The sequence below is a fragment of the Haliaeetus albicilla genome, chromosome 24, assembly GCF_947461875.1.
Source record: "Haliaeetus albicilla chromosome 24, bHalAlb1.1, whole genome shotgun sequence".
NCBI classification, from domain to species: Eukaryota; Metazoa; Chordata; class Aves; order Accipitriformes; family Accipitridae; genus Haliaeetus; species Haliaeetus albicilla.
This window is the reverse complement of record NC_091506.1, coordinates 16908430-16921507: the sequence shown is the minus strand read 5'-3', so window position 1 is coordinate 16921507 and position 13078 is coordinate 16908430. Positions and strand designations below refer to the sequence as shown.

The following is a 13078-nucleotide window of genomic DNA, read 5'->3' as shown; positions in this document are numbered from 1 at the left end:
TGTCATAATTGAATCTCTTCCATTCAGATGAGTCACTTGAGTCATGTTGTGAGTTTCCACTTTGAATCTAGGAGACTAGCTGGTTTTAAGAATCCTATAAATGCAAAGGTGGGAGGAGTGGTTTATTTAAGAGTAGGAAAAATTGCATATCTGTCGTCTTGCTGCAGAAGACGGCACAGATTCCCCTAAAAGATCACTGCAGCCATTCTGTTACACTAATTGGGATAGAATATTTCTTGCTCAGTGTGCATTGTCAGTGATGCTGTTCCAGCAGCTTTCTGGATTTATTGGTCTCTCCCAGCTCTATGCATTGCATAAAAGGATGAATGTGTAGTACTTGTGAGTTACAGTTACAGTGAGGTAGTGGTGGCTTGGATTTGGTCTATTTGTAATATCCTTTAGGTAGTTCATACAGGTTTTTTTTTTTTACCTCTAAATGTAGACACATACTCACTGGTGACAGGTTTTACTGCAGCAAATAGTAACTTGCATGTAACATAAGTAGCATACATCTTAAATGAAACTTTTTAGGCTAGCAAAGTGCTTTTTGATTCCTGTCAAAACATACAGCTGGTCCAAATTTGATGTATTTCCAGGCTTCAGAATACTTGATTAAGAAAACCAGAGCATGTAAAAATGCAGCAGAAAGACCCAACTGCTGTGAATGCTGTTAGTGTTGTCCTTGTGATATGCACTGCTAAGATGTAGCTCCGTTATAAGCAATCACTTTTTTTTCTCTGTTGTACTACAGAGATGTTGCTTTTCTGAGTATTTGCCAGACCTGAAAATCCCTTATACCTACCCACTGGACAGGAGTGTATTTATTTTAACTAAAAATAATTAGCTAAAAGATGCTGATCTGTACACTGAGTTCTCTAAATTAGGAAATTATTCTTGTAAATATGCTTAATGCACGGATTATGGGATGCTGTTGCTATGACCAGGTATCTGCTAAAATTTGAAGCATATGGGGGGTTTGGACATGTAGCACCACTAGAGCAGTTTCCATACACATGGAGACCTTCAGCGGTACAGAGAAGAAAGCTGGGTGCATGCCCAACAGCAGTGTTCCCTCCTTGAACATCCACATGTTGAATAGAAGTGAAGTATATTGTTCTGGCAGCAAGTAAGGGTTCAACCTCACCAGCAGAGAAGAAACTTAAAGTACCGTAAAGCTGTAAAGTTTGTAACCACTGGTGTCAGGAAGAAACCAGTGGTTGTGATGTTTGGTGACTTCCTTCCGAGGTGGATGGAGGGGTCTATCCAGAGATCAGACCTGACATCCTGAGGGCATCTCTGACTACCCAGCATTTATAATCTGAGCTGTTTCTGAAGATGTGTTGAGGTCCATAAACAAATTATCCTCAGCCTGTGCTGCATGCCATGGGGAATGCTTGAGGTAAGCAAATCAAAAGCAACTCCTAGGGTTTTCGAGGTAAGTGAAAGCTTCAGTGATGTAAGTGGTGATCTTTGCATCCTGAATTGAATTTTATACAACACATTTGTTCCAAGGATATTATGCAGAAGAAATTCTTCTGTGGTAATGCTTTGGAAGGTGAAACCACAGTAAAAAAGATGAGGATGCCATAGGTCACCAAGAGAAGATAAGGTGTTTGAGGCTTTTTGTGAGCATCTTGGCAGGATTGTCTAGAAGTTGGTGATGAGGGAATTTTAATTACCTAGATGTTTGGTGGACTAGATGGAGGGGACTGTTCAGCAGGTTTGAGATGTCCTGGTGACCGTCCTGCACATAAAAGACTGTGAACGGGGGAGAATCTCACGGGGTGGATCCCAAGCAGTGGGAAGGAAGTGGTTGAGCATACACTGCTGAAGGGCACCTTGACTGACAGAGCGGTCTTCCATGTTGGATCCAAATAATGTCAACAGATCTCAGGAAAGATCAGGCAGGGAGAGTTTCATGGTAGGCTTTTCTCAAGAAAGAGATCAAATAAAACTCTGAAATAATTTTTTATATATATATATAATTTTCAAGCTGTTTTTTTAGGGAAGAGTTTATAGAAAGCACTATATTAAATGATGATTATTTTTTTTTTTACAGAATTGCAGTTTTCTTGGAGACCTTAGGCATAAGTATATAGAAGGCCAAAGCATAAAATGAGATTCAACTGGCAAGGAACATTTAAAAAAAATATCTAGAGTGATGGAAGTATTTAGAGGAAGATAAAGGAAGAGTTGATCTGATAATCCACAGAAAAAGACAGTTATCCATAGGTGATGCCAAAAAGGTCACCTACCCTAGGTGCTATTGCAGGTAACACAAGTGATCAAGGGCCAGAGCCCCAGCTGCTAGCACAGAAGGGAGAAGGAGGGAGGATACTGAGGAAGGACAGGTTATCCCATTCCGTCATCCAGCCACTTTGTCTCCAGTGTGGTTTCATCAATGACCCAGATAATTATCTGGGAGTCATGATTATTAAACTTGCATCTGAGGCTATGATTAAGCTTGAGGACAGAACTAGAACTTGGAGGTAGAATAAAACATCAGTCAGAGAAAGGATAAATGAAAGCATGACAGTAGAACATTCAGCTGTGTTGAGTAGAGAGCAACTTGCTATGTAGTAGTCCTAATGAAAAAGATCTGGGAGTTAATCATGATTTAAAAGCTGAATGTATCAACAGTGTTGTCTGCTGGGGAGGAAGGGGGGGGGCGGAAAGACATACACTTTACACTTCCAGGATGGTGTTTTAAGCAACAGTATATCCTGGCAGGTCAGTAAAATAATCCTTCAGCTCTAGTTAATGTTCGTAAAGCCCAAGGTGAAATACTGGATTCAGCTTTTGAGCTCCATGCTTCAGTATATTTGTGCCAATTGGACTGTGCCCAGAAGGGAGCAACAGGAGAGCCTAGGAAATATGATTTACAGAGAAGACGATGAATAAACTGGAATTGTTTTGCCTGAAGATAAGACTAAATGAAGGCATGTATTCTCAACTGCACTAGGGAAAGGGAATAATCTGTACTCCTATGCCCATGACAAATAGGATAAACAGTAATGGGCTTACATTACATCAAAGAAGGTTGAGAATACACATTGGAGGAAAGTTTCTCATAGTAAATAGTAAATATAAAGACGTTTTGTAGGACTCGGCATTACAGTTTTGAAGGGCAGATTAGACAAAGCTGACAGTAGGTAGAACGTGTAAGTAGTTGATCTTGACTGGGTGCAGAGGACAGATGATTTCCAGTTCTGTAAAAATCAAATATTACCATTGCTAGAAAGTATTCAAAACTATCTAAAACCACTGAAAGAAAACCTTTTTAAAGCTTGGATCATTTTAAACCTTCCACAAATGTAAAAATAACCCCAAATCCCGAAGGTAAATAACTTGAATGTGCGTACATATATATTCACAAGGTGAAAGAAGCCCGTTTTAGAAATAGATTTGGATTACTTGAGCAGTTGTGTCTGACAAAGCTGTGTTCTACAAGTCCTTGAGCCCTTGCTGCTTGATGGGCTGAAATGGTCCTTCTCTGTTTGCACCTGGAGCAGAAGTACAGAATCTCTCTAATATCAACTGCTGCTTCATCACCTAATAGTACTAAAGGTTGCTTTTAGATGGTTAGTTCTACCTTTTTACTTAATTTCATAAGGCAAGAGCAGAGATGGAGAGGAGAAAATGTTTTTGCTATGTGCTTTAATTCTCTTCTGTGCTTCTTCAAGCCCTTGTCTCCTTGCCAGCATCCCTAGTCATCCTCAGAGAGCTTTGTACTGAGATTGTCATGGCAAAAGTTAACTTACAAGGGTGCTCTCTCTGTGGTATTTTGATCATGCAATGGTAGGTATTATGGTGGTGTTGCTGTTTGCTCCATTTCCAGGAAGCTTTGTGGGATGACTCAGTGGCTTCCCCGGAGTCCCTTTATGTTATGGAGAAAAAGTAGTTATGGTTCTGTCCTCATTCCAGTCCCTTGTAGCCAAGTCAGTCCCTAAATCTCTGGCTTGTTCCTGCAATGGTAACAAATAAATGCCTAGGGAAAAGAAAGAAGAAAGCAGGCACATTTATAGTGCTTCCCAAAGTACTCTCTCAGCCTCAAAGTACTTTTACTATGGAGATTTTCTAAGGCAGATGCAGTTTCTGCATTCTTTAACTCACATAGGAAGCTTCTGCCATGTACTTGCCTGGTCCTGTATAAATTTCTTGTGTCAATAACATCCTCTTGTTGGGAGTTCCCAAGGCCCATTGCCTTCTAGTGGACTTGAACTTTTTTCTACTATCTTTGTATCACCCCCCTCGCATTTGTTTGTGGGAAGTGATGATGAACAGTCATACTACTTGGGCCACTTGTGACTTTGTAGAAATTTGCCAAATCCAACACAATCATCTCCTTCAGTCCCACCCTGGCTCGAGGCTTTTGTTAAACCTTTTCAAGCTTTCGCACCGTCTTTTTGAGGCCAAAGTTGCAAGTAAGCAAGCCGTGGATTTGTATGGTCCTGGTACAGATCAATACATTGAAGAGCAGAGACCTGTGTGGAGCACCATGGTGGTGTCTCCCTCTGTGTCCCACCCTTTACTTAATGTAAGCTGATAGCAGGCTATATTAACCTGGTAACAGTGATGTCCAGGAAAGTGGATTGAGGAGTGGGATGTGTCCTTCCATAATCCTTTGCAGTATGGTGGTTGTGATTCGAGGAACAGGCTGGTTACCTTGAGATCCTTCTGTTGGTGCTCTGATGTGGCAGCAGATGCTCCTCAGTCCAGCTGACCAGCACTTTGTGGTTCAGAGAACTCAGCATGACAAGAAAATGTTACTGCCCTTGAATGGAAGCGCCTCTTATTTGATTACCTAGAAGACACTTTTCAGAAGGTGCTCTTGGACGGTGCTGCTTGCTCACTCACTATCTCTGGATGTCCCCATCTCAAACTTTAGAATAGGTCAAGAAATGGCAAATCAGGCTGCTCTCCTCTCCTTTCTATTACTTTTGCACCCAGTGGCTCACCAGTATGTCGACAAGTGCTGGGGAATGTTTTTCTCAAAAGGATGGGAATTTGAACTCACGTGATTCCAGATATCTGTCCGTCTCTGTAATGGACATGTAGACCCAATTTAAAAGTTCTTATTAATTGAAAAATTAGTGGTTGTTAATTATTAGCATCTCAGTTAAAAACTGTAGTGGAAGAATTAATAAGTTGTCGTTTTGTTTTTCAGCTATGGCAGCCATTCGAAAAAAGCTGGTTATAGTGGGTGATGGTGCCTGTGGAAAGACCTGTCTGCTGATTGTATTTAGCAAAGACCAGTTCCCTGAAGTGTATGTTCCCACCGTCTTTGAAAATTATGTAGCAGATATCGAAGTGGATGGAAAGCAGGTATGTACACTTCTGTAACAGTCAAAATGAACTTGAATTTATTCAGAATAGTGTGGAGATCTCTACGCTTCTTTAGTAAGTGGTTAGTACACATGCTTAGTCCTTATGTTGTAAATATATTTTTAAATCTTAAGCATGTTCCTGTGGAAAAAATATTGGCCTTGCTAGAACCTGCTCATATCCAATGTTTGCTTAACAACCTGTTTCTAACCTTATACAAGTTGAGATTCTAAAGAACATACAGTTATTCCAAGTAAAATGTTGCAGTAGGTGGAGGGGATGGAGCAATTCAAAGACACACCTACACACTGAGAACACAGGGCTAACTAGCCTTTGGAATTGCATAGTGGAGTCCCTGTTTTGATAGGGACCTGGTATTGTGATTAACAAAGACTAGTTCCTGCAGAGAGTCTTGTGTTCATACCCACTCCTGGCAATGTGCAGGATTCTCTTCAGAACAGATGACTGACAAGCTTCAAAGGGATTTGATTCTTGTAGTGTACATCAACGTCATCTGTCCTACTTGTCTGAAGGAATGCAATTCTTAGCAGCCAAGTGTACCCACAGCTCACTGAGCTTCATTTTTAGTTTGTACTTCAGTAAATTAATAATTGAAATATTTCATTTTAGTCTTAAATACTTTGAAAATCAGTTTTCAATCTGTGTGACCTCTGAGTCCTTTTGCTTGCCAAACAAATAAACATGCCAGACTCCTGCTCCAAGAGGCAGTTTTCAGAAGGCTGCTCTCTGAACACCAGATAGATTGTCTTCTGCACTTATGTTATGCAGGGCAGTGTGTGATGTGTAAAATTGTCACTTTCCAGGATACTCTGAAAGCACACAAAGCAGAAACTTTGCACCTTGAAAACTCAACTATTTTCAAACCCTTTCAAGCAACCATGGCATATGTCTATGTTGTTATCCTAATCACACAGAGCTGACCTCAGTGCCATGGGTCCTCATGTCAAGTGTGTGGCAGGTTTTTATGCTGACTGTGCTGAGCTTCCCTGTTTCGCCCCTTGCTGTGACATGTGCCTTTGCTCTGGGTTCAGCTGCCGTCAGAACATCTTTCAGTCAGTTCTAGTTCAAATGCAGTGACAGATTGATTGAAACTGCTCAGTTTCGATCCTGATTTGAGCAAAAACTTTTTGAGCTAGTTTTGGGCTTTATGTTAGATTTGATTTTCTTCTGTTGCAGGCATGGATTATTTGTGGGTTTTAGTCATGATAGTTCATGCTATTTGAGTCTGAAAAGAGGTTTTCTCTCCCGTGATATGAATGGGTAAAAAAAAAACAATAAATTTACTTTTTAGACCAATATTAGATCACGTTTCCCCCCCAAGTGACAGTTTCTGCAGTTTCTATGTTGTATCTTAGACTCTAAGGACTACTGTTTAAAATATGTATTATATCCATTTCTCTCTTTTGTAACCTAGTCAAACTTCCTCATTCCCTTCTGCCTGAATCTCTGCATCTCTAAATGGGTGAACAGGGAGTCATGCCCTATCAGCTATATGCAGCCGTTATCTAAATAAAAATTGCATGAGCAGCTTAAGCACTGCATTTTCTTTTGTGGAAATGTCAGCTGATCTTGACATTTCTTAGTCACTACAGGTTCCAGCTATAAACTAATTGAAAATGTACATAATCCTAAAAAGCACATAGTTGGAGAGTCCGCTTTCACTGAAAACTGGTATTTCTGGAATGCTTATCAGAGAGATTCCCAGCCCTTTGGAGCCAATTCCCTTCAATTCTTCCATCTTGCTTTTCTGCTGGTAGTTTTTATGTCCTTTCAGAGAGTTAACATTGGTCGTGGATATAAAGAAAAGATTTTTGGAGTTATGGAACGTAAAATTTTTAATACTTCTCCTGTCAAAGTGGTTTGTCTTGTCGTCTCTTCCTTTTGAGTGGTGTTGACTGCAATATTTTATCCACTTCTCTTGGGTTACTGGCTTCTGAATCAAAACCTCCCTGGTGATCTGGCTAACTGCCTTACCTTTCTTATGCAGGTTGAGTTGGCTTTGTGGGATACAGCAGGACAAGAAGACTATGATCGACTTAGACCGCTTTCTTATCCAGATACTGATGTTATACTTATGTGTTTTTCAATTGATAGTCCTGATAGTTTAGGTAAGTAGATCACTAATTGAATCGGAACAACTTCTCTGTGTCTCTGTATTCCCCTTGGAAATTGTGCTGTAAAATATATTTTCATGTGCTGTAATGATTGAGAGCATTCCGAATTTCAAAATTCATACTGGTTTGAATGTATAGTTTTCAGACATTAAGATCTTAAAGGAACCTGCATTCTTCAGCGATGCCGAGTGGCATTTTGAAAGCCTCGGCAGCACACTGTGTTGACCCAGGGCTCTGCTGCATAATTTGAGCAACACTTAGCAGGGAGGCAGCTCCCTGGCCTATATCAGCACCCCCAGCCCGGCAACGTTGTCTGGTGGGCCAAGGCAGAGTGCTGGTGTGCTTGTCCCTTGGGAGGTGCTGCCTTGGCCACCCCAAGCAAACAGGGAGGCTGTAGTTGCACTCTGCTGTGTCCAGGAGCCCTGTGAGTACATAAGGTGTCCACCGAGTGGCATGGCCCACCCAAATTCTGATTTTATTTTACTTTTTTTTTTTTTCTAATTTCTCCTTGGAAATTGCAAGTTCTTACACACTCAAGACCACACTGTATCCAGGGAAATAGCGTAACTTCATTTCTATGTAAATGGGAAAGCTCGCTTTGTGTTTTCATCCCTTTCCCCCCTCTTTCCCATTTATTCAAGAGACATCAGCTTGAAACACCCTGAGTTATTGGTCCCAAATAACCTGGCGTTTTTTGCTCTCTGTTTGGTGACTTAAAAAAATGGGCTAGAACTACACTGGAGGGTGGCTCTCTCACTGGTGGAAATGATCAGAGGCTGGAGATTTATACTTTCCTTATACTTTCCACTGCTTTCCAGTGACTGACATCTGCTTGTGATGGAGAAAAGAGAAGAAAAGAGTTGCCTGATATATGGTTTCTGAGTTCCAAAACCATACATTTACAAAAATCTGTGTATTAGATGGGAACCTCTTCTGTGTGGAGTCCAAGACTGAAATCTTTACTGATTGATTTATAAATCTGATGCATAGAGATCGATGTATTTGATCTTACAAAGACGTTTTTGAGGAGGGTAAGGAGCAGGAGACAGAGATACTCTTATTTCTAAGACTCAACGTCTCTGGAACTTTGATTCTCACCAGTGGGATTTGTTCACTAGTGGCTATTTGTGAGGTTTCTTATTAGAATGCAGATAACATTAAGGTAGATCTTTAGGCACATGGATTCTCTGTGTGTGTGTGACCAACTGTACTCTGACAAGAATCTTCTGTACAGTGACTGACTGGTACGTGTTTGTAATGGGTCAAAATTATGTCCGTGCGTTCGGCAGCTCCTAGCCAGGAAAAGTGAGACACCCCTCTGCTTTGTCTATTAATGACAGGCATCAAATTATTTTAACTGGCACTCACAAATGGGATACCAGTTCTCTCTTAAATGTATTAAACCACTGAATCCTTTGGAGTTTTCTACTGCCAGGGTGATCGCAATCACTGCAAGCTGTCCTTAGAGAGGCTTTTTTACTACACCTCTGTTCTATCTTATGGATGAACCCTGCCTCCCAGAGTTGTGTCTTAGGAAGAAACAAGAATGAGACAAAAAGGATCCAGGAAGCACAGAAATACAGTTAATGGAAGGATTAGTCCTGAATGCAGCTACCGCAATGGTTGAAAAATACCATTCCTGCCACAGTTCACAGAAGGTTTGAGTAAATGAGCAAACAAAATGTTGCTTAAGATGTTACAGTGGTGTTACAGTCTGACCAGGGTAACGTTTGATGGCTGCTCAGTCTCATTTCCTGCCTTGCCTCCGAAGGGTAGCAGCCATTGAACAGGCAGTTGGGTGTGAAAGTGTCTTTTTAGAAAAATCAATGCCAGCTTGGTATCTGGGAAATCCTGATCTCTATCTTCATGACTTCCACCTGATCCTGTGTTTAGATACATCTTTCATTGTCTTTGTCTCCCTCCGAAACCATTTGAGGTTTAGTTGGCAGTGGTGCTGTGGTCATGCCTGGTGCAGCTGTTAACGCCTATGTACAAGGTTTGAGCTGTGCTTATTGCTACTGCACGTGCTACTCCCCTGGCAGCTGGAGAGCTAACTAACTGACCGCCCTGGAAAACAAGATGGGTTACTGAACCTGGAGGCAGAGGGAGAAGGGGGTTTAATTAAGTCAAGCCTGATCTTGGCTATTTTTGCCTCCCTCTGCTCCCTTCCTGCTCACCAGTATCAGGGCGCCTGTGTCCCTGGAAGCTGTGGAGGGAGCAGTGAACTGCTAGATGGCTCTTCAGGTGTGCAGCATCTAGAGGCTGGCACCCCCTGAGCACTCCAGGTGCAGCTGCAGAGTTGCTGTTTCGGCTGTAGTGCAAAAACTGGCTTCAAAATGCTTGTCTAAGTTGTTCTTTCAAGCAAGAAAACAATGCCATAATAGTGAATGTCTCTTCAAAAGCTGAATGGAATTCTGTGAAGATAGAAGGGGGTTATGTAGCCTGCAGGTACATCCACCAGTGAATCTCAGATGTCTTGAGAGCTTCTGAAAGCAAAGCCAAGTGTTTTGGGCTGTTCAGCACTTCCTGCTATATAGAATTTATCAAGGTTTTGCTTTCAAAAGCCCTCAGGTCTTCCATTTGCTGCTCCATTTTTTAAAAAGTCATGTAGGGAAGTTAGGAGGAAAAAGTTTCTTGTATATGAGCATAAATTCATTTGCTAGAGATTGGGAGAAATGGCAAATCTGCAAATGACTTACACAATGTCTTTGTTTCTGTGCATCTGTAATTAGTGTGTAGAACAACATTTCTGCTACAGTTAATGGGAGAGTTCGGAGTCATTGTTTGATGTTGCTTTTTAAAGGGAAGAAGTCATGTAAAAACTTACGCTTCAGGATTGTGTCCATCTTTAGCTTCCAGAGATAAATAAAATGTTCCTCTTGAAGCAAAATATTCCATAACACTCTACTTCAGAATTCTGCATGCTGTTCTTTGAAGTACCTTATGCTAACCCTTGTCAAGTAGCTACTGACAGATGTAGAGAAGCCAAGAGGTCAGGTGTCCTTCAGCCTTAAAATTACCATAGACGGGCTTGTCTTTTTTGGTAATATCAGAACAGGTCTATTTGTTTCCCAAATTAAGAGTAGAAAAAAGGGGCATCAGTGTAGATTAGTAAGCTAAAAGCACTCAGGCAGCAGGTAAAAGCTTTAAAATAAAATTCTCCTCAGAAGTGGGTTTTAGTACAGTCATACTTCTATTTATTGTTTTCAGAAAACATCCCAGAGAAGTGGACCCCGGAGGTGAAGCATTTCTGCCCCAACGTGCCTATCATCTTGGTAGGAAACAAGAAGGACCTGAGGAATGACGAGCACACAAGACGAGAGCTGGCCAAAATGAAGCAGGCAGGTTCCTTTCTGATAGTCTTACAATAAATGAAGAAAGTGTGTAGTGGTTGTACCAGAGCGCTAAGTAGGCATCCGCAGCTTGCTGCCAGCTTCTTATGGGCTGCATAATGAACGCTTAGCCATGACAGAAACCAGAAAGTATGTATTACCTTTAATTGAGTGTTTCTTTTTTCATATTTGGAGATTCATGTTTTAGAAAAACGCATTCTCAACAATGAAAATGGCTATATTGGGTTACTAACAGTCAGCTGCTCTCTGTGCTGGAGAGCTGGATCCCTGAGGTGGAAAGGAATTAATTAGCAGACATCAACGCATCAAGTGCATGCACATTCAAGTTGTTCTTTATTTTGTATGTTCAGGATGAGAAAGGAAACAGTTTTGCTGGTAGGTGTTTTGAAGTGATAACCGCAGGTGCTGTAGCTCATTCCTGAGCCTATCACTAGGTTTCATTTTCAGATTGAGTCTGAAACCCCCAGCTTGGGTATGGGACTGCAGATATTCTGCTCTGTCCTGGAATTTTTCCTCCTGTTGCATAATATTTGTTTTTATACAAAGACTGAGGCATTAATTTTGGGATTTGTTCATAGGCTTTTGTTAGAATTTTGGCAAAGAGTTGCATAAATGTTTCCTCAGAAATAAGCAATCACTTGCTCAAGTTTCAAAGGGTCTTGCAGCCTTCAAGCTCAGAGGTGTTAGAAAACCAGTCGTGTCCTCAAGCATTGGCACAGTATGCAAATATACAGCTTGTCTCTGTAATCCAGGCTGAGGTGCATGCTTCATCTTGAGAAGATGAGCAAATTTTATTTTGAATCTGTCTTTATTATTTGAAGGATCACTCTCAGGGGAGCAATTAATTATTAACAAGCTAATTAATTATGTGCATTTAATCCAGAAACTCCTTTGCCTTTGTTGGGAAGCTGGGTGGGAAAGGGAAGACTGGTGCACGTCGGTGGGGTCTTGGATTGTTCTCACCTGTTGCTTTTGTGCTGTTACAGGAGCCTGTCAAACCCGAAGAAGGAAGAGATATGGCAAACCGCATTGGTGCATTTGGGTATATGGAGTGTTCGGCAAAGACCAAAGACGGTGTGAGGGAGGTTTTTGAAATGGCCACTAGAGCTGCTTTGCAAGCCCGGCGTGGCAAGAAAAAGTCCGGGTGCCTTGTCTTATAAAGTGTGGCCAGAGGAAGATGGCCAAAGCAGCACCCTGCACTTGAGTAATTTTGAAGTGCTGTTTATTAATCTTAGTGTATGATTACTGGCCTTTTTCATTATCTATAATTTACTTAAGAGATTTAAAAATCGAGTCATCTTGCTACCAGTATTTAGAAGCCAACCATGATTTTTATAACAATCTGCATCAAATTCATCTGTGCACCCAAGGTTAACCTCAACATTCCTCTAACAAACCTTTTCTGCACTCACAGGATATGCCAGGCGCTAATTGAAGACAATTCTCTATCTTCTTTCTTCTCTCTAGAAAGAGAAAAAGCTGTCAACACAGAGGATTGGTCTGTAACTACTTTATAACTAACGTCCTATTCTAATTGAGTACAACAGTTACATGGCTGTATGTGGAATCAAGTGTAGCTTCAGTGCTATCACATTTAGGAAGATCTGATTTTCATGGCTCAGTGGTGTAAAACATTAGTTTGAAAATGTGATCACTCTGAAATGACCAAGTCCCATTCAGCTAAGGAAAAGTGAGGGTTCTGTGGTTTCATGTTAGTTACCTTTTAGTTACTGTGTAATTAGTGCCAGTTTAAATGTATGTTACCAAAAATAAATCTATTTACCCCAGCTTAGATGTAGTATTTTTTGTATAATTGGATTTCCTAATACTGTTACTTGTAACCTCTGCGTTAAGGTGTTCTGGGTTTTTTAAGAAACTGTATTTGAAAATAAAGTCCGATGGAAAGCAGCTGATCCTCTTCCCCTGTTCATTTGTAAGAGTCTGACCCATTTGAATGATTTGAGTGGTCTGCACACCCAGGAGGAGTTTTTTCCATGACGTGCTGTAGGGATGAGAAAAGACAGCCTGCTCACACTCAAAGCTTCTGAACTGTTCAGTTGCCTTAAGTTCATTGCTGGACCCAGTTTCGAAACTTAAAAAAAAAAAAAAAAAAAAAAGAAACTTTTTGTGTAAGTTTGGTTACCATGTAGTGATCAGACTCCTAACCTGTGAACTTCTTGCTGTTCTGCAGCCGACTAAACTCTTTCTGTATTTTCATTTTTCCAACAACTAATAGAATAAAGGCAGTTTTCTAAGCTCCCTGTA

General features: G+C 40.9%; 1 protein-coding gene across 1 annotated transcript in view; it reads left to right on the top strand.

Moving 5' to 3' along the window:
• The window catches only part of RHOA (ras homolog family member A), a 26413-nt gene extending 13335 nt beyond the window's left edge, over window positions 1–13078 (top strand). Inside the window, exons 2-5 of the mRNA XM_069812352.1 lie at window positions 5168–5325; window positions 7334–7454; window positions 10671–10801; window positions 11800–13078. Coding sequence (XP_069668453.1) covers window positions 5170–5325; window positions 7334–7454; window positions 10671–10801; window positions 11800–11973 — 582 coding nt within the window. The 5' untranslated portion in view covers window positions 5168–5169 and the 3' untranslated portion in view covers window positions 11974–13078. The remainder of the gene's footprint in view (window positions 1–5167; window positions 5326–7333; window positions 7455–10670; window positions 10802–11799) is intronic.